We start from the raw sequence: 25,990 nt of genomic DNA on the forward strand, positions 1-25,990 counted from the left end.
TGACAGGAAATGGTAAAGGAAGAGAAAAAAAAAGATATATGAAAGTTGTGCCTTTATTTAGATAAATAAGAGGTTAACACAGACTCGAGAAATATGTGTGACTCATGGGGACAACCCCCAGTTCGTCACTTAGGAATAAAAGGACAGATGCTAGGATAGATATGAGAAAGCCTAAGACTCGGACTCGGACTAGGACTCTATCTCAAACTCGGACTCCTAATCATCACTTTCCTCCTCGAAGGTCTCGTTCGCAACGTCCAGCGGCTTGAATGTCTGGTCTTGAGCATTTACCCAATTGAGCACTTCACTCTCGTTGTTTGGGACGCCAGAAGGATAAGATCCTAGAAGGTTGTCCTATTTTTGAGGAGTAAGACACCCATGGGGATCATTCTTTTTCATTGAATGATTTAGGGTTGATAAAGACAACTTGCCACAATCGAGCATGTTTTGGATGATATGTTTGAGCTTCCAGCACATCTCTATGTCATGCCCATTACCCCTATGGAATAGGCAATATTGGAAACCGTCCCAAAATCGGCCTCTTTTCTTCGGTGCGAGATCTGGAGTGGGGCCAATCGGTTGGATTAGTCCTTCAAAGACAAGCACTCTAAAAGCAACGGCATAAGGCATGCCCAAGTCTGAAAATTGTCTTTGCGCGTGTGTGGCTCTTTATGGCGAAGGCTCCACAAATTTTACTTCGGTAATGCGGAAAGCTTGCTTTTCGGGAGGGGTCGGAGATGTTGAACCTCCTTTAATGATTTCATCGGTGCGAGAAATTTCCGCTGATAGGTCCTCGGCGCTTTTGATGTTACAAACCTTCAAACGGGATGCATAATTTGGCTGACATGAAGGCAGTTAATGACATGTTTTACTAAAGCCCCATCTCCTGATTGATAAGATGATGTTGAGTCTACCTTTCTCTTTTTTAGCAAATGATTGGTAGAATACTCATCTTCTCGATCACCCAAATCGATGAACTTCCTATAAGGCCGCCCAGTTTGTTTGTTTGGAGTTGTTAGGAGTAAGGAGGAAAACATGCCATCCTCAATTCCATCTTGTATAGCGTGCTTGAGCTCGTAGCACGCTTCAGTGTTATGCCCCTTGCCTCTGTGATATCGACAGTATGCGTGGCCATTCAAAAATTGGGTTATGTTTTCCAGTTCTGGATCCGGAGTGGGACCAATAGGTTGTAGCTTCCCTTCATTCATAAGCCTTCGAAGAGCTGCGGCATAAGTTGTGCCGAGATTAGTGAATATCCTTTGAGGACCTTCCACTTTGCTATTTGACTTGAGACATCCAAGAGGATTGTCTTGACTGCGAGTCGCGGCTAGGATTTTGCCAGCTTCGATCATATCTTGAATAACTTGTTTCAAAGCAAAACAAGTCTCTGTGTCATGACCTTGGCCTTGGTGGTACATGCAGTATGCATTACCATCCCAGAATCGGGTTTTCTCATCTTCCGGTGGGTCCGGAGTCGGACCGACGAGTTGTAGTAGCCCTTTTGAAGCAAGCATCTCCATAGCAGTGTCGTATACAGATCTGTGAATGGCCTCTGATGTTTTCCCACGGTTCCCTCATTTCGGTTTTTGGGGATATTTTTGTGAGTTTTGTTTTTGGTAACTGTTTTTGCAGGATTTTCCTGAAGGGATCCGGCTTAGTTATGTAGTGATCAGGGTATCTAGTTCTATAAGATTAGAATAGTGTAAATAAATGATAAAGAAAGAAATAAGTATAAAGTATAATGTTGTTATTATTTTGATAGACCTGACACAATATTGTATGAATATCTGAATGCTCAAGAATAAATAGAAAAAGTATAGATAAAATTGACTGATCATGAATATCCTTTACAATTGTTAATTTCTCTTATTTATAGTTCTCTACCGTCCTCCCAACGTTACAATGAATAACGTTATAAATGTATAACGTTCTCCCCAAAGGTAGGAGTTGTTGCCGGAATAATAAGGCATGCTTCCTATTAGTTCGCTTGACCCGTTCTCAACTCAACCAATACTTAGCTTTTTCTCTTCTTTCCGTCCAGATTCATGGATTAAATAGTTTTAGGTTTGGACTTGGTCTTCCTTGAGAATAGGGCATGGTTATCTGGCTGATACAATCGCATTTCTTGTTTATCTGCTTAATCCAGGCTGTTTTTAGTACTCCGCCAAGCTATGATATCGACTATCGGCTTCTTTTCCAGGAATTAGTAGTCTTCTTGCCACAATATTCTTCAAGAGCGGTGAATAGTGGTCGATTTGTCCGGTTCTTGTCTTGATCAATCGGCCTTGTTGAGTCAGGCCAGGTTATGGTCGACCAGGCAACCTGGGCCTAACAATTGCCCCTTGACATTTTACCCGTCTTGGATCCGGCCGGGGGTGAGATGTCAATTTTACCGGTTAACTAATTAAAGAGAATCATATTCATTTAGTGACTCTTAGACTCCTATTTACCGTTGAACACTGCAACGGCTACGTGACATCATCCGACAGTTTTACAATTCCTAGGTTTTTCATGCCGTTATTCACTTCTCTATAAATACGGTATTTAGGGCAAGATCAATTTTCCTCCACTTTCTTTCTTTGAATATTCTTCGAGACTCTTCTAAAATTCTTTGAATTTCTTCCCTTCTTCTTAGTAATCTTGTTGTTACTTTGCATATTCTCGACAATTTTAATAAATCAAACAATCTAAAAATATGGGAGCCAAAAACGCCCGCTTCCCCAGAGCTGCTGCTGCTGCCATCTTTGTTGAGCCCGAACCCACAGATATTCAAGAGGAGGAGGTAAGGGAAATTGATCCTCCGCTCGGCCGTGGCTTTCAAGTATCAGGATTCGTATTCACGCTCTTCAATCTCTTGATTCTTCTTTCCCGAGGAGAATTTGCTAAAAACGAACTATGACAAGATTCTAAGGGAGAAGAAAATAATTCCTGAATCTACCGAAGTGTGGATCCCTCGAATCTGCCCGGTCGGGCTAACGGGTCTCACTGGTTGGTTCTCGTATTTTTGAATGGGCGTTCAAAGCGCAGTGCCGTAAGTTGCCTTTTACTCCTTTGATGATTGATACCATTCGTGCTATGGAGGTATCACCTTTTCAGATTATGCCAATGGTTTGGAAACTTATCCACTCTATTGAAAATTTATGTGCTAAACATAATCTTGTAATTACTATTAACGATATTAAGGGAGTTTATCATATGAAAAATCCTGTTGATGGTCGTTTTAATTTGAGAATAAAATCGAAAATGTCTCCATTAATTACTAACCTGGATTCTGGAGATGATAAGAATTGGGCAAAGACTTTCCTGTTTGTCCGGACCGAGACTTTGGGATCAGGCTTTGATTACCGAGATATCCTCCTTGGAGAGTGGTAGGTTCCTTGTACCTTTTTATTTTGCAATATATCATATGAATTTGATGGGTTTCGATTCTTACCTGTGTAATTTTGGTGGTTTTTGTAGCTCCTGATTGGAGTTGTGATCCTCTGGATGAGGAGGCTATTGCAAGGATAGATGCTTTCCTTGCCATTCCTGAGGAAGAGAGGACTGGCCGCCTGGCAGGGGGGAATTGTTGCCCGGTATATGAAGACCAAGCCGATCGGGGTCGAGTACCCAAAGGCAAGCCTAGTTCTCCGCTCTTTCCGTACGTCTTCTCGCATGCTTTTATTTTGGCATTTGTCTTCTTGTTGCTTTTTGGTTTGATATTTACGTATATTTTTTATGTATCCAGTGTTTAGGTCTTCTCGCTAGGTGGCTAGCTTTTACGCCAAGGATTTGAAGGCCGGGGTGGCTAGGATTCTTTGAACAGTCCAAGAGCCAGGAAACTAGTGGGAGTGACAAGACTTTGGATATCCGATTTCGATGTCCGGCCTCCTCAAGATACGCCCGGGATAGTGTCACCAGAGGTCGTCCGTGCTCAAAAAAGGAAGAGAGAGGATGATATTCGGAAGAGGAGGAAGGAGGAAAATTGACCTATCCGGCTCGACCACTCGGGAGTATAAGGCGGGTGCTCTGCTAGGATTGATGACATGGATGATGCCGGGCTCGGATAGATGAGTTTTTCGCAAGGATGAGCGACCAACTGTTGTCCTGCTAGTACCCTTGATTCGTCTACCAGGGTAGTTTCTATTCTGACTCTTCTTGTAACAAGGGTCGCTTGAACTCGCTTCCCGTGCTAGAGAGGTTAGTTGTATCTGTTTTTTATAGTTTATATGCTTTTTGTTTTACCTTGTATTTGCCTAATTGATTTTGTATGTACGCAGGGGTTGGATTTGGGTCAAGCACGCTTGTCGGCTTAGGGACGCCGGAGTGCCAAGGTTACTGACTTGGAGGAAAAGTGGATAGGCTAAACCGTGACTGCACTCATCCGGGGGTAATGAAGTGGTGCTCCAATCTCGGTTGGCGGCGGCTAAGGAGTCAACCAGGGTCGTTTATAGTTTGTGAGGTGGTCGCGAAAAATGCCGAGAAGGTGTTAGGGTGGAGTTGGAGGCCGAGAAGCGGCAATGCAGATCGATTGAAAAAGAATGAAGAGCTTCTTCTTTGAAAAGGAGTTAGTGGAGGCGAGGTTGGGCGATGCGGCTCAAGACTTCTTCGGAAAAGGTCGGGTTGATGCTATGAGGGACCCAGAATCTGATCGGGCTGATTGGAATCCGGACCGAGATGAGACGACTCTGGATGCTCGTATCCCGACTTGGCCAACATGGGTCAAGAAGAAGAAGTGGATTCTCCTCCTTCCAAGGCAAAGTCCGGTGATCGGGAGATGGTGGATGGTTGTGAGTCGATTCTTGGCTCAAAAATAACTTAGTTTTTTCTTTTGGGTTTTGGTCTATCCAGGGGGAATGTCCCTGGAATGAATATTTAGAGTTTTAAGGAATTTTTTGGCCCATCCAGGGGGAATGTCCCTGGGATGGATGGTTATTAGGTGGGACCAGCATTTTGGGTGAATAAATATTTGGTCTCTGTTTTGTTTCTTTTTGTGTTTTGATAAGGTACTGATGTTGGACATGTATCTTGGATCCGCCGATTGTTCGATCGATCAGCCGATTTTTTTTGGATCAGGCGATTATTCGATCGATCGAGGCGATTATTCGATCGATCGGCCGAGTTTAATGTGTTATGGGTGGGGTTGTTGCACATGCCTGGAGGGCTTATGACCCACCTATGTCATACAATTCAGGAATAGATTTTCCGGATTTGTATGTTGAGCTCGATATTTAAAGGCTGTTTTGCAATGAATTTTGGGTATCGAGTTGGATATTTGGTGGGGTGGCCCCCAATCTTTGAGATTTGTTTTAATTAAAATGCAATATGTAAAACAAGTGTTGAAGATTTCGCTAAATGAATATGAGAATATAAATAAGTGTTTGGACATATAAATTGAAGAAATCATATATGGCATTTATTCATGTAATTGCAAGTATCATACATGTAGGTTCAAGGCAAGAAGTATTTGAAGTAAAAAGTTATACCTGGATTGTGTGATATATTCTATATGTGAAATAGTTTTAAATGTGTAATATTCCAGGCTCTCGGGATCATTTCGCCGTCCAGGGTTTGTAGTCTATAAGCTCCCTGGCCGACTATTGAATCAATCAGATAGGGGCCTTCCCAGGTTGCGGCCAATTTGCCAGCATTTTTTTCTTTTGTGTTTTGGAATACTTTTTCGAGAACGAGATCTCCTACCCCGAATACCCTGGCTTTGACAGTCTTGTTGTAGCTTTTCGCAACTCTTTGTTGGTATGTCGCTAACCCGATGCTTCTTTGCATCTCTTAGCTCTTCCGTTAAGTCCAGGCTATCCTCTATTAGAGGTATGTTGTTTGTTGTTGTGTTTAGGCTACATCTGGCTGATGGAATGTCCACCTCAGCCGGAATTACTGCTTCACATCCATAGACCAAGGAATAGGGGGTTTGGCCAGTGGATGTTTTAGGCGTGGTTCTGTCAGCCCCAGAGGACCAGGGGGAGTTCTTCACCCATCCGCCTTTTTTCTTTCCAGCTTTTTCTTTATGCAACCGATCACCACTTTGTTTTTTGGATTCGCCTGACCGTTGGCTTTTGGATATCCTGGTGTGGATGTTACCAGGTTGATGTTCCATTGAGCACATGTAAGGTCTTTGTTCTTTTTCCCACAAATTGTGTGCCATTGTCGCATACTATTTCGGAGGGGATGCCATATCTACATATAATGTTATGTTTGATGAATGCTATGACATCCTTCTCCTTGACTTGCCTGTATGATTAAGCTTCTATCCACTTGGAGAAGTAATCAGTCATTGCTAACATGAAGACTTTCTGTCCGGGTGCTTGAGGTAGTTTCCCTACTATATCCATGCCCCACTTCATAAATGGCCAGGGTGCGGATATGGAATGTAGTTCCTCAGATGGCTGATGGATATATGGTCCGTGAATCTGACAGGCTTTGCATTTAGAGCTAAAATCCAGGCAATCGGCTCTTAAGGTGGGCCAATAATATCCTGTTCTGAGTATTTTGCTTGCCAGGCTTCTTCCACCTTTGTGATTTCCACAAGATCCTTCATGGATTTCGATAATATTTGCTTAGCTTCCCGTGGTTCCAGGCATCCGAGGTAAGGTCCGCCTGCGATTTCTTAAAAAGCACGTTGTCAATAATAGTATACGGCGACTTTTATTTTCGGTGCTCGGCATCTTGCTTATTTAAGGGTAGGATTCCTGTTGTAGAGCAGATCATAGTAAGGTTTCGTCCAAGAATTAGCAATGTAGATTGGGAAACTTTCATTTTGTTTGTTTATTCACGGTTCTAATAAATGCACAATGGGTATTTTGTCAAAATCAAGGGGACTAAAGTTGGACCCTAGGCCGGCTAAGGCATCGGCCTGGGTATTTAAGTCCCTGGAAATTTGGTCAATATCAAAGTTTTTAAACTTTGATTTTAGCATTTGAACAACATCTAGATAAAGCATCATTTTGGGGTCTTTTGCAGTATATATGCCATTTACCTGGTTGGAGACGAGAAGGGAATCAGTGCGTACCTTTAAATTTTGCACACCAAGATCAATACATACCTTTAACCGGCTATCGGGCTTCATATTCTCGCCTCATTGTTGGTGGCCTCAAATGCACAAATGACTTATAGCCTGTACTATCTTATCCCCCCGTGGTGATTTTAGTACTACACCTAGGCCTCGTGCCCCTTGTGTTGGCTGCTCCATCGACAAATAGGGTCCATTCTAGGTCCTGTTTGGTCATTTGGTCGGTTTATTTACTTCTTTTATTAGGTCGGGTTCTAGGGTCGGACTAAAATCAGCCACAAAATCTGCTAGTGCTTGTGACTTAATTCTTTGTCCTTGGTTCAAATGTTATATTGTATGTGCTTATTTGGGTGACCATTTGCACATTCGTCCAGGACAATTCGGTCTCCTAAGTACGGACTTAATAGGAAGATTTGTTCGACTATTATAGGGTGACTTTCAAAATATGGTCTTAATTTTGTGCAACTCATTATTAAAGCTAAAACATATTTTTCTAGTAGGCCATACCTGATCTCTGCATCCAGTAGACTTTTACTTACATAATAGACAGGGTGCTGTTGTCCGTTTGTTTCTTTGACCAGGATCGCACCGATAGCGATTTGTGGATCGACAATGTATCTTGTCGGGGTTCATCTTTGACCGGTTTAGCCAGCAAGGGGGGAGAGGATAGATATATTTTCAGGTCTTCAAAGGCAACCTGATGATCAGGGGTCCATTGAAAGTCCTTGTTCTTCCTTAGCAGGTTATAGAATGATTTGCATCTTTCTGATGATCTTGAGATGAATCTGTTCAGGGCCGCTATTCTTCCGATCGACTTTTGTATGTCTTTGACTGTTTTTGGTGGTTCTAGCTCCAGGATAGCTTTGATCTGCTCAGGGCTGGCTTCTATTCCTCTTTTTGTCACCATGTAGCCCAGGAATTTGCCTGCTTTGAGACTCGAAGTGGCATTTTTTGGGTTGAGCTTCATATTGAATTTTTCCAGTATTTGAAAGGCTATTTCCAGGTCTTTGACGTGGTCTTCTGCCTTTTTTGATTTGACTACCATGTCATCTATATAGACTTCCATGGTGTCTCCTATCTGATCTTTGAACATCATGTTGACTAGTCTTTGGTAGGTTGCACCTGCATTTTTTAATCCAAAGGGCATAGCAAAGATAACAATATATACCTCTTTCGGTGATGAAAGTCGTGCTTTCCTGGTCTGCTGGGTGCATTTTTATCCGGTTGAATCCGCTGGAGGCATCCATGAATGTCAACATTTCGTGGCTGCGCAGTGGCATCTACCATTGCATCGATGTGTGGTAGGGGAAATGGATCTTTTGGGCAGGCTTTGTTTAAGTCGGTGTAATCTACACAGACTCTCCATTTGCCATTTTTCTTTTGGACGACTACCACGTTTGCAAGCCAGTCAGGGTACATCACTTCCCTGATCATTCCCATGTGTCCGATAGCTTGTCAACTTCTTGGTTGATAATTTCGTGCCTTTCTGCAGCAAATTTTCTTCTCTTTTCTTTGTATGAGGCTTAAAGGATTTGTCAATGTTCAACTTATGAGTAATAACATCAACATCTATACCAGTCATATCAAAATGTGACCAAGCAAAACAAGACATTTTAGTTTTAAGAAAGTCGACCGATTTGGTCCGATTGAGTCGGGTGCATCCGACCCTACAAGTACTTTCTGTCAGGGAATTCTCGGGTCTAATATGACTTCTCCTGTTTCCATCCGTGTTTGTGCTATGTATTCTTCCCCGACAGGTGACTTTAATTGCTATGCAAGGGACTTACCTGACTTTGAGGGTTTCAAAGCCCGAGTGTAACATTCCGAGCCATCCTTTGTTCTCTCTCGATGGTGGTTATCCCCCATTCTCGTTGGAATTTTCACGCATTGATGGTATGTTGATGGGATTGCTTTGACATTGTGGATCCATGGTCTGCCCAGGATTACATTATACGAGGACAGGCAATCCATTACTCCAAATCTTTCATATGAAGCCACGCCTTCCACATAGGTAGGCAAGCTGATTTCTCCCAGGGTGTTCTTTGTTTCTCCACTGAATCCAACCAGGACGCTGGATTTTTTGATGATCTTTCCTTCGTCTATCTTCATAGCTTTAAGAACGTCAAGCATCACCAGGTTGATTGAGCTTCCTCCATCTATCAGGATTCTTGATACTTTGGCTGTGCCGATTTGCATTGTGACTACTAGGCTGTCATGGTGTAGACCGATATTCCTTGCGGATCCGAGTCATCAAAGGTAATAGCAGGCAATGACTCGGGCCTGGAAGGAGGTTGGAGTCTTGATTCCCTGGATATTCTCTTGGCTCGCAGAAATGGTCGGACCACGATTTTCGATCCTCCATTTATGAATTTGACTTCATAGATGGGAGGAGGAGGAGGAGGAGGAGGATCTCTCTTTGCTTCCGGGTCTCTCTTATTTTGTCCTTCATCTTTATTCTTTGATCGCTTTGGATTATATCTTTCAAGTAGCCTTTCTTTAGAAGATATGCCACTTGTTTTCGAGTGAATGCATTCTTCTGTGGTGTGTCCGATGTCTTGATGGAAGTCACACCATCTTGTTGGATCTTTCCTGGGGTTGTCGGATTTCTTTGGCCATCTGACTGTATCTCCCAGGTTTTCCAGGCGTTTGATTAATCCTGCAGTATTAATAGAGAAGTTATATTCAGGAATAGTTGGGAGGCTAGAAAGGTTACCTTTATGCTCTTGTGTCATATTGACTTCAGATCGTTCAGGCCTGGAATAGGGTGCTGATCTAGGATTGCCTCCTTTCTGGTATGAACTTTTCCTGTTGGTGTGTCCATAGCCTTGCTTTCCTCCGGATGAGTTCGTCCTGAAGTTGAGATCTTCTTCTAATCTGACATGCTCTAAGGCGATGGATTGGACAGTGGCAAAGGTTGGACATGCTTTCTTGGTTAGATCTGCATAGATGTCACTGTCAAGCAGGACTCCTTGTCTGAATGCTTCTACTGCTGTTTCTTCATCGCATCCGGGAATGGCCACCTTTTCTTTGACAAATCTGGCCGGGAATTCTTTGAGAGATTCTTCGGAAGTTGTTTTACCCCGAACAGTTCTTTGGGTCTCTTGGCCATATCTCTCGCTACTTGCGAATTGTTGGTTGAAGGCATTGATCAATTCTGCAAAATTCTTGATACCTCCATTTGGTAGATTGATGAACCACTGTAATGCTGCTCCGGTCAGGGTTGTGCCAAAGCCTTTGCACATACACACTTGCCTGAGTTCACTGGGTATTGAGGCAGCCAACATTTTTTGTTTAAATATGGCAACATGATTTTGTGAATCAGAAGTTCCATCATAAGTTCTCATGGATGGGACAGTAAATTTCTTGGGCAGATCAATCTTTGCAATTTCATCTGCAAAGGGTGAATCCGCAAATTTGTCAATTTCTACTTGACCCACGTGGTCCGGTACTCCGGGTATATTTTCTATTTTGTTGTGGAGTTTTTGGATTTCTGAAGCATAGCTATCATTATTTCGTCGATTTTTTGTTTGTCTCATCATTGGGAATGGTTGGAGTGCCGGATAATGTATCCTTCTCCGGGGTTCCAAAATTAGAGAAGTCTATGTTTTTGATGATGGATGAGAATGGGGTTCCTGGTTCGAATCTGGTCTTGGAGCCCGAAGCCTGATTTTCCAATTTCTTCTTCAAGGCTAGACTCGATTCCTTGACCTATTGATTTACGCTTCACTGAGCCGCTTTCTCTTGGATTGTTTCCAATTCCTTGATTTTGGCAGAGAGTACCGCTAATTGTTGTTCAAAGCGGTGAGTTCCACCATTTTTGTGTGTGAATATTAATTGAAAGATAATAAGGAGAATTTTATTGGTTTGAAGAACTAGATGCCCCACGGTGGGCGCCAATTGTTTTTGCAGGATTTTCTGAAGGGATCCAAGCTTAGTTATGTAGTGATCGGGGTATCTAGTTCTATAAGATTAGAATAGTGTAAATAAATGATAAAGAAAGAAATAAGTATAAAGTATAATGTTGTTATTATTTTGATAGACCTGACACAATATTGTATGAATATCTGAATGCTCAAGAATAAATAGAAAAAGTATAGATAAAATTGACTGATCATGAATATCCTTTACAATTGTTAATTTCTCTTATTTATAGTTCTCTACCGTCCTCCCAACGTTACAATGAATAACGTTATAAATGTATAACGTTCTCCCCAAAGGTAGGAGTTGTTGTTAGGAATAATAGGGCATGCTTCCTATTAGTTCGCTTGACCCGTTCTCAACTCAACCAATACTTAGCTTTTTCTCTTCTTTCCGTCCAGATTCATGGATTAAATAGTTTTAGGTTTGGACTTGGTCTTCCTTGAGAATAGGGCATGGTTATCTGGCTGATACAATCGCATTTCTTGTTTATCTGCTTAATCCAGGCTGTTTTTAGTACTCCGCCAAGCTATGATATACTGACTATCAGGCTTCTTTTCCAGGAATTAGTAGTCTTCTTGCCACAATATTCTTCAGCAGCTGAATAGTGGTCAGATTTGTCCGGTTCTTGTCTTGATCAATCAGCCTTGTTGAGTCAGGCCAGGTTATGGTCAGACCAGGCTAAACTGGGCCTAACAGTAACCATGGGCGGAAACAGGATTTGGTCATTGTTAATGGAAAGTTTTGGGGATGTTGATTGGTATTTTGAAGGGTGTTTTGGTGAGACAATTTCATGTTGTTTGTTGGTGGATTCGTGGGTGTGGGAACCATCAGACGGTTCCACATTTTCAGCATTTCGTGGTTTGGGAATTGGGTGTTGGTCTTCTCCCTGGTGGTCAGGTTCATTTTCGGCATTACCAAACCTTTTCTCTAAATTAACTACCCGAGTGTTCAAGTCATTGATAACAACTTGCAACTTTCAGAATATGTTGTTGATGGTGATGGAGAGCGTGGGTATATCGCTTTGTAGTCCATCTTCATTAATTGCACGAATTTTCTCATCGTCGGGAGGGATGAGATGAGAGCAACCCAAGGAAAGTTCCTGACTGTGTCCAATAGGGTTTTCTAGAGGGTTGTTTTGGTTGTTGGCAAGAAGTCGGTTTTAAAGGAGCTTAACCCTCTGCTCAATATCAGAAGAGGGAAAATTCGCGGTTTTCATGTTGTCCTCAACTTGGGAGAGACGAGTGCTCAAGTTTTCCACGGTAGCTAGGAGTCGAAGGACCATGTTGCTGATTTCGGTGGAAGTCATGGAAGATGAGGATTGATCGGCTTCTTGAGTTTCTGGTTGGCGATTGATTGCACCCAAGGGATTCCTATTTGACATAACGATAGGCGTTATAACTTGTCTTGGCAAGAGATCGCACAAACAAAGGCAAGTACGACACATATGTACAAAAGGTAGTTTTGTCGTGAAGACGCGACGGTGTGACTAGGTTATAAGTTCATTAAAGATCATGAATGACCTCTTGTGTTTGAACTCTTGGTGCATGACTTTGAACTTAGACTCGAGTGTCAACGTTGGCATAGTGATGCCTAGATAGACCACTTCTGACGAGATTTGGAAGTTTGTCGATGGCGTGACGCCACTGGACAAGACATGTACACAAACTTGTCCTTTGACCCGTAATGTAGGAGGAAGACGGGTTTAATACCCGAGAGGTTTTAACTCGGCTAACGCCATTGAAGATGTCTCGACAGTTAGGCGACACGACCTAGACCAGAAGATAGGTACTAATTTTGGCAGAGACTCGACGTTATCTAGAAGACTTGACATGAAATCGACTGGACTCTAATCGACTCGAGGCAGAATCGGAAAGGTGGACTGAAATTTTCGAAAATAGAAATTTTCAAAAAGATTCATTTGTCGTTTTATGGGCGGCTTCCGAAGAATAGCGATCTTTAGAAGGTCGGCCAGTTGAAAGGGTTGTCTTAAGTTTGTTTTCAAAAGACGGTTTGAATTTGAGTCGGCTCGGAAAACAATGTACTGTTTCCGAAAACGGTTTTTGAAATTCCGAATCACGGATTTGAAAATCAACAATTGAAGAATTTGGAATCGTCATCACAATGGCCATGAAAACGGTTAAATTTTTTTTCCAAGAATTTAAAAAAGTGGGTCGAAAATTTGAAAACGGTTAAATTTGTTTTCAAAGATTAAGTTTTGATTTGAAATCTGAAAACGGTTAAATTTGTTTTCAAAGATTTGGTTTTGATTTGAAATTTGAAAATGGTTAAATTTGTTTTCAAATGATTTGAAATTGGAGAATTTGAAAACGGTTACATTTATTTTCAAATGATTGAGTTTTGATTTGAAATTTGAAAACGGTTAAATTTGTTTCCAAAGATTTGATTTTGATTTTGAAATTTGAAAACGGTTAAATTTGTTTTCAAAGATTTGATTTTGAATTGAAATTTGAAAACGGATAAATTTGTTTTCAAATGGTTTGAAATTGGATTTGAAATCTGAAAACGGTTAAATTGGTTTTCAAAGATTTGATTTTGAATTGAAATTTGAAAACGGATAAATTTGTTTTCAAGTGATTTGAAATTGTATTTGAAATTTGAAAACGGTTAAATTTGTTTTCAAAGTTTTGATTTTGGAAATTGTGAAGATTGAATTCGTCATTACGATGGGTTAGAAAACCGTTTTTTATTTCGAAAACGAGATTTGAAATTTGGAAAGTTGCACGGGTTGAAATCGTCATTACGACGGTTTGAAAAACGTATTTGTTTGAAAATTGATTTCGAATTTCGAAAATTCAAGGGTAGAATTTGTCATTATGACGGCGTAAAAGGGTGTTTTGAGAATGCAACGGTCGGCTAGGGATCGAGGTTTGAAACGGCCATTATGACGACGTAAGAGGGTATATTGAAATGGTTTGTAAAAATCGAGGTTTGAAATCGTCATTACGACGGCATAAAAAGGTGCATTTGAAATTGTTATAAAAACCGGGTTTTGAAATGGCCATTATAACGGCATAAAAAGGTGTATTTGAAATTGTTATTAAAATCGGGTTTTGAAATGGCCATTATAACGGCATAAAAAGGTGTATTTGAAATGGTTATAAAAACCGGGATTGAAAATCGTCATTACGATGACATAAAAAGGTGTGCAAGGTCAGCGAAAGACCGAGGTTTGAAACGACCGTTATAACGGCGCAAAATGTGTTTTTGAAACAGTTGTAAAAACCGGTTTGAAAATCGTCATTACAATGGCCTAAAAAGGCGTGCAACGGTCGGCGAAAGACCGAGGTTTGAAACGGTCATTATAACGGCGCAAAAAAGGTGTTTTTGAAAGAGTGAAAATGACACGGAAGGACTTATGATCAGGTAGCACATAAGCCCTCGCAGTTTCATTATATTATGCATAATGCTGACACGAGTTTTGGCTTAAAAGGGTGGGTTACCCACCAAGCAATCAAACCCCGATTTTCGAGAGGTGTAACACCCCGTATTTTATTAAGTTGGATAAAATTCTTTTAATTGCTATTTTGAATTTAATTACATCATTTAACAATTTATATATATATATATATATATATATATATATATTCTTAGCTAATTAATTAATTTCATCATAATTCGATACGTTAATTTTAATAATCATTTATTAGTTTATTTAAAGTTAGTTCGAGTTTATTTAAGTTAGTTCGAGTTTATTTATTTAGTAATTTCCGTTTCTTTACGAGTCCTTATGAAAGTAATTTTAAGTGAACCCGAGACGGATTTTGGGAACAAAACCGTTCAATTAGCTATTTTGAGTTTATTTCACTAAATTAGCAATTTTTATTAATATCCGTTAGTTTCGTAAAAATCGCTAATAATTCTGATTCGAGCTGATATTGTATTATTTACGTTAATTAGCTGAGTTTATTTTATTTTCACTTACTAAATTTATTTATTATTGATTACGTGTCGTTTATGAAAGTGTTACTAAAACCAGTTTAATTTAACTTGAGCCGATTTTTAAAAACTAGCTAGAATTCTTAACGATGAAGAAACGTACGTATAATAAATAGCAGGCAAGCAGGCTCCTCTCTCATTTCCACTGATTTCCCACGTCTCTTTTCTTCTTTTCCTCTTCTTCATCCTTCTATCCGTTCCTTCTTCAATTTTTGTCTATAATCCATCCTGGTGCTCCGTTTGTCATCCGTTTTCAACAGTTTCCGTTCCACAATGGTCCTCCTATCGTTTCCGTCAATCCGTTGTGCTGAGATAGATGGTGCGGTAGAATATTTGTACGTCACGAAGGACTAATTTGCTCGGAAAAAGGTAACGATGAAGGGTTACTCGATATTAGTTGTAAAATAAGTTTATTTTGAATGCTGGTTAGTCTGTTTTATCGTTGAGACGGTATATACTAATATATAGGAACCATTTTGGATGCTAATTAGCCCGTTATATAGTTCAGACGGTATATACTGATATATAGGGACCATTTTGGATGCTAACCAGCCCGTTGTATAGTTGAGACGGTGTATACTAATAGGTGGAGTTGATTGAGACGGTGTATACTGACCCATAGGGATCATTTGGGATGATAGTTAGTGTGTTTTATAGTTGAGACGGTATATACTGACAGATAGGGATAGTTTTGGATACATTTACTTGTCAATTTTGGTAAACAGAAGTGTTATATTGCTGTGTGTACTTGTCTTGCTATATTTGTACTTTATTGCAGGTAAGACAGTAAGCATTATGGGATGTATATGTACTTTCATTATGTTCGAACATGTACGGAAGGTAAGATGGTTGACTTGGCCAATACATGTGATATTTTCATATTCATGTGTGTTTATTTCCATTCCCGTATTGCGTGGTTGTTTCCACCTTTGGGTTGTATGGTTAGTCTATACTGGATATATAAGTACATTGGGTCTCTGTGTGTTTGTCATTCTAGTACTAATCGATCTCATTTGATACGATCGTTTCAATTCGGATCCTAGCTCATGTGTCGTGGACTAGGTGGTCGGGTTGAAGTTACTCGGCCGTGGTTATGTGGTGTAGCCCGGTTACGAGTCTCGGGGTTACGGGAAGTTACTGTAGCCGTTGAATCGAATACGTGTTGTATTCCGAGAGTATAGTGTCGGGTTACCGAAAGGCTGGTACTGTACTTAAGCTAGGATTGCTTATATCGGCTATGTGTTGTAGTCCGATGATTGTCGGGGTATGTGTTGTATCCCGAGAGCGTGATGCTATTTAGTCGTCCTACTGGGAGATCGTTGGTTAATCTTTATGGTTGATTTAACATTTGTACATTGACATTGCAAGTCCACTATGTCGTCTTTGGTCAGCCGGTGCTTCCTTTACTACGATGTCGTTTTTGGTCGTAGTAAAGTGGGACACGTTTTGGTTGTTTCAGTTCCGTTATGACATGATTTATTTATCCTATTTATCTTTTCTATATTGTATATGTTTTGTATTGTACTTATGTTACTCCCCAGTGACTGTGACATTCATTTTTATGAATGACAGGTGATAGGTCGGTGGTATATGCTAGGGGTTACGGGACGAGTGGCTAGCGAGCGTTGCCGAGGCAACAATATACCCTTTTGATTATCGTCCGTTTTTGAAATTTTGGAAATTTGGAGGGATCCGAGATCCCTTGTATATTTGTGTTTCTATTATGTATTTATTTTGTAAAATTAGTAATTAAGTCTAGTTTTCAAAGGTTTTCAGTGAACTCCGCGACAATGCCTCGAAGTTTTAAAAACTTACGTATTTTCCGCTGCTAATTATGTGCGTATGTTTTGTATAACCGCAGGGGTTCACAAGAGGGATACCAATCCAAACAAAATGTGTAAGGAGGATGCCCTAGCCTCGTGCTCGAAGGTGATGAAATTTCTTTGACGAAACAGAAATGTGTAACGTCAACAGTATGCTTGACTAAATCGAGATTCGAAACGCGGGGATGAGGAAAACTCACGCCGACGAGACGAGCCAATTGGTCAAAAAAGGTTAGGTTGTGGGCCCGGACAAAGAACCCGACTTATGACCGTAATATCAATTAATGCACTTTAACCACGTCCTCGTTCGAGTTTTACCTCTAAGGGTCACAAAGACACAAGTGTCCTAGTTTTCCCCAGCGGAGTCGCCAAATGGTGGACGTATAGCGGTCGGAAAGCCACGTTTGGAGGCGTAGAAATGCTTTCGACCGGATCGTTTTAGATCGGTCGGTTTCGTCTCGGCAAAGGTCTCGAAACGATGTTAGAGATGTTTGGAGTCACCACCAAGCATTTGTGGGATGCTTGGAACCCGTTCGAATCCACTTTATACCTAGGTCAATCAAGGCAAAAAGCGGTGTTTGACATAGGTACTAAAGATAAGGACTCATCCCCCTTTTATCATTCTATGCCTAAAATGACTCTCGTACGCCCTGGATAAGGCCATCCGCTATCCAAAGGTTCTGAGTAAGGGATGAGGGTACGTATTGGGAACCCCTTTAATCGGACACCCAATCCCGCCCGCGTTAGTGGCCTCTACTGATCGATCGTGGTTGTTTAAGTGCAAAAAGTTGATAAAACGGTTTAAATGAATGAATGCGCATCCAAAATCTTAACCTAACATGTGAGAATTTCCTAAGTCGGTTTGTTTATCCAAATATCAAGAAAATGATGTCGAGTTGGATTTAGATTGATTTGCATGTGAAAACGGAAATTAAACATCCATTTACCAAATTCGGGTTATGATGCTTAACACGATCCATTTATTGTTAAAATGAAAGAATAAAAGGATGAATAAGAAAATGTTAAAATGTTTAAAAGATTGTTAACTCCCCAATCTGATCCATGCAGATTCGGATTAACCGTAATCGGGATCGTCCTACACAAGTGTTGAGACGAGACAGAACAGTGCTAGGCAGTCCCATTGAGGCGCGAAGCTATTGGCGAGGGAAAGGGCTCTACCGAGGTTTTAAAATATGAAAACAGACGGCTTCTTGGGGCGCGAGTCAGACGATGACCCAAGGGGCGTCTCCTGGTTGTTAAAAAGGTTGTTTAAAACCGTATTGGTGATTAAATGATTTGCATGACTCGGAACAATTACTATTATCTTAGTAATATTCTTTGTCGGATTTGCAAGTTCGAAAAACATAGTTTACAAATAAAAATGTAAATATGTGTACTTAACCGTGTTATCACCGTACTCGAATTAAATCGACATGGTATTTATTCAAACCAAGGGTGACATGCAATATGGCCAAGACAAAGATTAAAATAAAATGAAGTAAAAGTGAGAGGAAAATGTTTGATTTGAACTAACTTGTGGACACGGCCCACCTGCGTATGCCCACCTCGATCTGTGGACAATGGCAGTGGTCTTTTTAAAAGCCACGCTCGGCGGCGTAAAGATGCTTTCGACCGGATCGTTTTAGATCGGTCGGTTTCGTCTCGGTTAAGGTCTCAAAACGATTAGAGATGTTTGGAGTCGCCACCAAGCATTTGTGGGATGCCTGGAACCCGTTCGAATTCCACTTTATACCTCGGTCAAATCGAAGCACAAAGCAGCGTTTGACATGGGTACTAAAGATAAGAAAATCGTCCCTCTTCAGCATCCTATCTCTAGAATGACTCTCGTACGCCCTGGATAAGGTCGTCCACTATCCAAAGTTTCTGAGTAAGAGGTGAAGGTACGTATTGGGAAGCCCTTTAATCAGACATCCAATCCCGCCCGCGTTTAGCGACCTCTACTGATCGATCTTGGTTGGTTGAATGCAAAAGTTGATAAAACGGTTGAAATGCATGAATTCGCATCCAATAATTTAAACCTAACATGTGAGAGCTTTCTAAGTCGGTTGATTTAATCCAAGTATCAAGTATAAGATGTCGAGTTGGATTAATGGTTGATTTGCATGCAAGACGGAAATTAAACATCCATTTACCGTATTAGGTTTAGGGTACATAACATGATCCATTTGTCTTAGTAAGGCATTTTGCAAATATGGTTTTGGATAATCAAATAGTCATCTGATCCGTCCTATATCCGGGCTAACCGGAGTCGGGATCGTCCTAGACTAATCTTTGGAAGGAACAGGCCCTGTACCAGACGGCTATATGAGGCGCGAGCCAGCCGGCGGTGTAAGGGGCCTCCCTCTGGTTTTGAAAATGAGAAATGGAGAGCCTGTTTAGGAGCGGGTTAGCCCACGGTTTATGTGCCGTGTTCTAACCTTTTAGAAAACGTTATAAAACGTGTTGAAAATGGGTATTTGAACCCGGTTTGATTTGAAGGGGTCGTTTAGACCGCATTTGTTGATTTGAAGAACTAGACTCGAATAATCATCATTATTTTGATAATATTCGATGTCGGGTTCGATTTGACAAACTTGACATGAATAGTTTTGAAAATGATTATGGACTAATTGTTTTAAGTCCATTTGAATGTTATTAGTCGATACTCGTCATCGTACCCGGGTTAAAATCCAGCATGGTAAGTAGAACCAAGGATGACTTTGTGTTGGTGACTAATATGTTTGTTTGAAAATGTAAAGAAATGAAATAAAAGGCTTTAAAATACCTTTTAAATGTCATTAACCAAATATTATCACCGAAACACGGATTAAACCGTCATGGTATGAGGAACCAAGGGTGAAAAATGCTTTATGGTTAAAACATGTGAAATAAAATAAAAATGGTTCGAAAATACTTGAAATGGTGAAAACCGATTACAAATATGAAAAATGGATTAAGGTAAATGACGAGAACAAACACGGTTGATTTCTGGTCTGAATACCCCATTTAGGCGCGGGCTAGTTGGCGACCTAAGGGGCTTCTGCCTCATACCAAAAATCAGTTTTGGCTCGTTTATTCCATGTTTTGGTTCATGTTATGCATGTTTTAGCATGTTATAGTCATGAGACGAATGAAAACATAATAAAAGAGGATTTTTACACCCTCATACTTACATGTTTGGTTATGGCGAGTGACCGACGTAAGTGTAATAACCCGTTTGATCGGAAAAAACTCGGTTTAAAACCGTTTTGGTAAGTAAAAAGAGTGTTTTAAAAGTTTAGTGATGGTGTAGTGGTCGAAATGGTCGGTCAAGTGATTTAATGCACGATGACGGTACCAAATAATGTGTAAGGCTCGTGTTTACGATCGGTAGGCCGTAAATACGCGTCGGGTTGTGACTTAAGAAGTCGAGTCGAGAATTTTAAGGGAGAAAAGAGGGGGCGGACACTCGCGTCAGTCTCAAATGGGTGGCATTTGAGGGGTATTTATTGGAGAATGAGTGGTTGTGTGAGTTTTGAGCGACGTGGCCACTTGGGCTGCTCAAAGAGGCGCGAGCCACGTCGCGGTTCTTCGAGTTGTGTTGTCACTTTCACAACAAACGCAATCATGATTTGTTCTATCCTAGGTTTTGTAGTCACATTTTTGGTACTTGACCAACATGAATCCGGGAAAATTTAAGGTAGAAGGTTTGGGAAGTTTTGTTTTTGGTGGTTGACTCGGTTTGACTCGTTGTTGGAGTCGGGATTTGAATTTTTGAGTCGGTTTTTGGTCCGGTGTCGGTTTTGACTCTAGTTAGTGTCATTGCGACCCCGTCGTCGTGCATTAAACACTTCAGGTATTTTTGAAATGTTTTGAAATCGAAATCGTTTTAAGTTTTCCGACGTAAAGTTGTACACAAACTGTCGATCAAACGCCGCGACTCCAAAACATGTTGTAGTCCGATAATCATCGGGTGTTTGTTGGAGTCTCAGCAGATACCAGGTATCTACATAACTATGTTAAGTTAATTTATTTGTAATTAGTCAAGTTTGGCATCGTACTCGGATTAAACCGACATGGTATAAAGAACCAAGGATGATTATGAGTTATGACTAATATGTTTGCAAGTGTAAATAAATGAGAAAAATGGTAAATAAAAGAAAAGGGTATTAAAATACCAATTAAAATGTAATTAACCAATAATATCATCGAGTCACGGAATAAACCGTCATGGTATAAGGAACCAAGGATGATTTTTGTAATGGTCAAAATATTTGTCATAAAAATGAATTAAAATGGTAAAAACCGTAAAAGGAAAGAAATAAAAATTAAAAGAAAGTGTTGAAGGAAAGACGAACTCAAACACGTTTGAGTCTGACCTGGACACCCCATTGAGGCGCGAGCCTCTTTGCACAGTAAAGGGCTTCTGTCTCAGGCCAAAACTCGGTTTTGGCTCATCTAACCTATATTTGAATCGTGTTATGCATTGTTCATGCTTATAAACTCATAAAAATAGTAAAGACATGAAATAAATGAGTTGTTTACACCCTCAAACTTACGTGTATTGATGTTTGCGACGTAGACGACTTTAGAGACGGTTTTCTCGTAGCGACTACTCACGATCAAAGAAGTTTAAAAGAGTGCCTTAAAAAAGGATTTTTTTTTTTGGTGAAATGTAAGTAATCTCATTAAGCTCAAACCAAGGATACAAATTACATCATAATTTAGCTCATTATACAAGTGATCCAATCCCTATCACTAGCTCTTACAACCTTACTAGATTGGCAACTAAGCCTGATTTTCATCAGGTTTTTGCATTGAGTAAACGCAACCTTAGGTCGTACCAAAACACCATCTAATCTAGCAGAGTTACGTTGCTGCCAGACCATATAATGAACAGCCATAAAGACTGCTACACAAATATCTTTCTGTACCTGTGACCAGTTTCTCCTACCAGTCCAGATAAGAGCATTCCCTTGGGGTATTGGAATCTGCAACCAGTCACAGGCCAACTCCAGAAGCTGCAGCACATACGGGCATTGCTGAAACAGATGAGTAATCGTCTCAGAATTCACCTGGCAAATACAGCACAAGTCATCTGCACTAACCCCAATCCTATGTAACTTCACTTTCGTGTTAAGAGCTTTCCTCATAATAAGCCAGTTAACAAAACAATGCTTAGGAACTGCAGCATTATTCCAAACCAGCTTAGACCACCCAACTTTTGTCTCCTTAAGCCTGAGCCAATCATACCCAGACTTAACCGTGTACCCTGTAAGGTCAGCAAGCCATGTACCATGTGAATACCCACTCTGAAATAGATCCCTGGTCTTACATATCGCCTTCCAGTTGCCACTCATGTGACATTTAGGAACATGATCAGACCAGGTATCATTTTTGATATAAATTTGATGTACCCACTTCACCCATAAGCTATCAGGCTTGCTATATATCCACCACACAAGCTTCCCAATTGTAGCCAAATTCCAGTGAACGCTATTCCTAACACCCAGGCCACCCTCACTCTTTGGAATGCACACATGATCCCAACCTACCAAAGGAACTCTCATATAGTCACTTGTGCCATCCCATAAGTAATTACGACAGATGTTATCAATTTGCTTCAAAACACCTTTAGGAATCAAGAAAATGTTAGCCCAATAAGAGAACAAGGAAGTAAGGACAGACTTGACCAAGATTAGTCTGCACAAAGATAAGACACCTTCCCGGCTCCAAAAGTTCTAATTGTTCAACAATTTTCTCCACAGAATCCTACATTCTTTCTTCCCCAACCCGACTGCTTTGCAATGGGTACACCCAAATATTTAAAGGGAAGATGCCCTTCAACACAACCTGACATATCTATAAGCTGCTGTTTAAGGGATCCATGCACCCCATTGAAGTAAATATTAGATTTATCATTATTCATCTCCAGCCCTGAAGCTCTAGAGAAAGAGGCAAAGGACCTCAACAGCAACATCACAGATTGAGAGTCTCCCCTAGAGAACATAAGGAGGTCGTCAGCAAACATTAAATGAGACAGCTTTAGTCTCCCACACAGAGAATGGTGCTTAAATGGCAAGACCTCAGTAGTGAAATCTAGAATCCTAGTGAGGTATTCCATAGCAATGGTGAACAGGAGAGGAGAAAGAGGGTCTCCCTGCCTGAGCCCTTTTCTACCAGGGAAGAAACCAAACGTATCACCATTAAGGACAAGAGAATAGGATGCACTTGTCACACATTCCATAATGAGCTTCTTGAAATGAGGAGGGAAAAGAAGAGCATCCAGCATCTGGCTAAGAAACTTCCAGTTCACTGAATCATATGCCTTCTTAAGATCAATTTTAAGAAGGCATCTTGAAAAAGCAATGACTCTATTATACTGACTGATAATATCTTGACACACAAGAATGTTCTCAATGATGTTCCTGCCCTTAACAAACCCACCTTGAGTAGGACTAATAATAGAAGGAAGCACCTTGGCAAGTCTAGAGCAAAGAAGCTTTGAGATGACTTTGTAAATGACATTACAACACGAAATTGGCCTAAATTGTGCAACATTCTGAGGTAAATTCACTTTAGGAACAAGAGAAACCAAAGTATGATTCACTTGTTTAAGAAGCCTACCATTAACAAAAAAATCTTTAACCACTGCACACACATCATCTCCAATAACAGGCCAAGCATCCTTATAAAAGGCACTAGTAAAGCCATCAGGCCCTGGAGCTTTATGGTTTGGAATCTGAAACACTGCCTCCCTTATTTCAGCATTAGTAACAGGCATACCTAACACCTCACATAACTCTTCAGAGCATACAGGCCCTTTTTGAACAACCTGCACGTTCACATCCTGCAGAGGCTTAGTCTTCCCCAGTAAATCCTGATAAAAGGATAAGAAGGCACTCTGAATACTGTCAGGGTCAGTAAGCCAAGTGCCCTGATCATCAGCAATCCTTAAAACCTTATTCCTAGCTTGCCTACCCTTCATATAGCTATGAAATATCTTTGAGTTACTATCCCCACTACACACCCATGTAGTTTTAGACTTCTGCAAAAGAAAAGAATCACAAGCCTTCTGCAGTTCAGAATAATCCTTAATAGCATTAATTTCCAAGCCTATAAGATCAGCATTAGAAGGGTCAGTTCTGAGCTGAATCTGAATATGTTCCAAGTGTTTCCAAGCCCTTATGGTGTTATTCTCAATATCAGCATATAACTCCCTATTCAGCAACTTCAAAGGCTGTTTAAGAAGTTTGAGTTTTTTCACGAATTGGAACATAGGTGTCCCCTGAATACTAGTTCCCCAAGTCTGTGTAACACAAGGGAGAAAAAGATCAGAGCCACTCCACATGTTAAAATATTTAAAACTCCCTTTCCTGTGTCCCATATCAGAGGAATGCTGAACCAAGCAAGGAGTATGGTCAAAATATCCCTCATTATGAAAGTGAGCATAGAACTCAGGCCTCTCCTCAATCCACTCATGGTTAAAAAAGGATTTTGTTTTGAAAGTATGTTGAAAATATGTTAATTATAACATATTGATTGATGAATTGAGTTGGTCAAATGGGTCGGTCGAATGCACGGCGACGGTACCAAATAAAATATGTAAAGCTTGTGTATTCGATCGGTAGGTCGAAAACACGTGTCGATTTTGTGACTTAGGAAGTCGAGTCTAGAAGTTTAAGAGAGAGGTGAGGGGACGGACGCTCGCGTGAGTATTCTGGTGTGTGATGGTGGGTATTTATAGAGAAATGTGGGGTGGTAGGTCGGTTGAGTTTTCTTGGAGGCTAAGGAGACACCCCATTCAGGTGCGAGCATGCCAGCTATGCAATGGGGGTGCCCTGTCCTTTTCAATTTGGACATGGCCTTTTCTCCATCCATTGTTTGATTGGTTTGATTTGTGGTAATCAAATAAGATGTCGTGTAACAATATGGGCACCTAATAAGATGATTTTGGGTGTTATTTAAGGTAGGTATTTTGTGTGCTTGACTCGGGTTTGACCCATGTGAGTCGGGATTTGAATTTGGAGTCTGTTTTTGGTCCGGTGTCGGTTTTGACTCTAATTAGGGTCATTTTAATGGAAATGATATGATAAAGACATTCATGGCATTGATTTCGACATTTGAGACTCGGGTTGACTCAGGTTGACTCGAGTTGCGGGTTTCTGAGTCGGTTTTGGGTCCGAAGACGGTTTTAACTCTAAATAGTGTTATTTTAATGCAAATGAAGTTAGAAAACCATTTATGAAATCATTTTTCATATCCGAGTAGTGCATTAAATCGTCTCATGTTAGCCAATCCAGGCACGCATATCAGAAACATGTTATAGTCCGATCATCATCGGGTGGTTTTTGGAAGGTGCAGATACTGGGTATCTACAGTACTAATATAATCTTAGTAAGAGGTAGAAAAGTAAAGTTTATTACCATTAAAAGACACTTTAAGTTAAGTTATTTTTGTCTTAAACCATTTTTACTTTACTATAAAAATTAACTCTATAATGTTATATCATTGCATGAAACTAATTTATGACACTAAATTACAATGAAGTGATGTAAAATGTAAAATCTAATTAAAACGCGTATAAACCTTATAACAAAAACAGGTAAAAAATGTATACGACGCACTTAAAAAGGCGATTTACGAATAATTAGACTACTATTTTTTTTATATTTAATTAAAAAAATACATAAAAATTGTTACGTCCTTTAAAATATACACCATATTTAGAGTGTAACTGATGAAAGATAATACAATAAACAGAATTGCGTAATTTTAGGGTGTAAGTGATGACAATAATTATGTTAAAGATTGCATAAGAAGTAGGTTTGCATAATTTTAGAGTGTAACTGATGAAGAATAATCAATATATATATATATAAAAGAGGCTTTTTTCAGGCAATTCTAGAGTCTCCAACTTTTGTAAAACACTTATATACTTTAAATATTAATATGTACGAAAAAATATAAATTTAGCCACACAGATAATGCAAAAGATATAATAATTATATTATAATTAATCACAACTCACAAAAGATCTATTTTTCATTTGAATTTGTTAAGAACTAAAACACTAATTATATTATAAACCATGCATGTTACAATCCTTAAGCTGTAACCTTCGGTCCCTATCTCTTCCATTCAAGCGTATGTTTTAGAGAACCAGGAATTCGTGTGCTGCTCTCCTTTACATTGTTCGATACGAGCATCGTCACTTGTGTCTTCAAGGTAACAACTTCATCGGTTCGTTTCGGTTTTCTACGACTCAGTTAGTTTTTAAATAAAGATTTCTTTAACATATTGTTTA

The 25,990-nt window shown here is 40.1% G+C and overlaps 1 protein-coding gene across 1 annotated transcript; it reads right to left on the reverse strand.

Annotated features, from left to right (window-relative positions):
• Window positions 1–21,407: 21,407 nt before the first annotated feature.
• On the reverse strand, window positions 21,408–22,253 carry LOC141640285 (uncharacterized). Its single transcript, XM_074449137.1, has one exon. It carries the CDS (start codon window positions 22,251–22,253, stop codon window positions 21,408–21,410), a length of 846 nt encoding a protein of 281 aa, XP_074305238.1.
• Between the last annotated feature and the right edge of the window lie 3,737 nt (window positions 22,254–25,990).

The sequence above is a fragment of the Silene latifolia genome, chromosome 2 (genome assembly GCF_048544455.1).
Source record: "Silene latifolia isolate original U9 population chromosome 2, ASM4854445v1, whole genome shotgun sequence".
Classification (NCBI taxonomy): Eukaryota; Viridiplantae; Streptophyta; class Magnoliopsida; order Caryophyllales; family Caryophyllaceae; genus Silene; species Silene latifolia.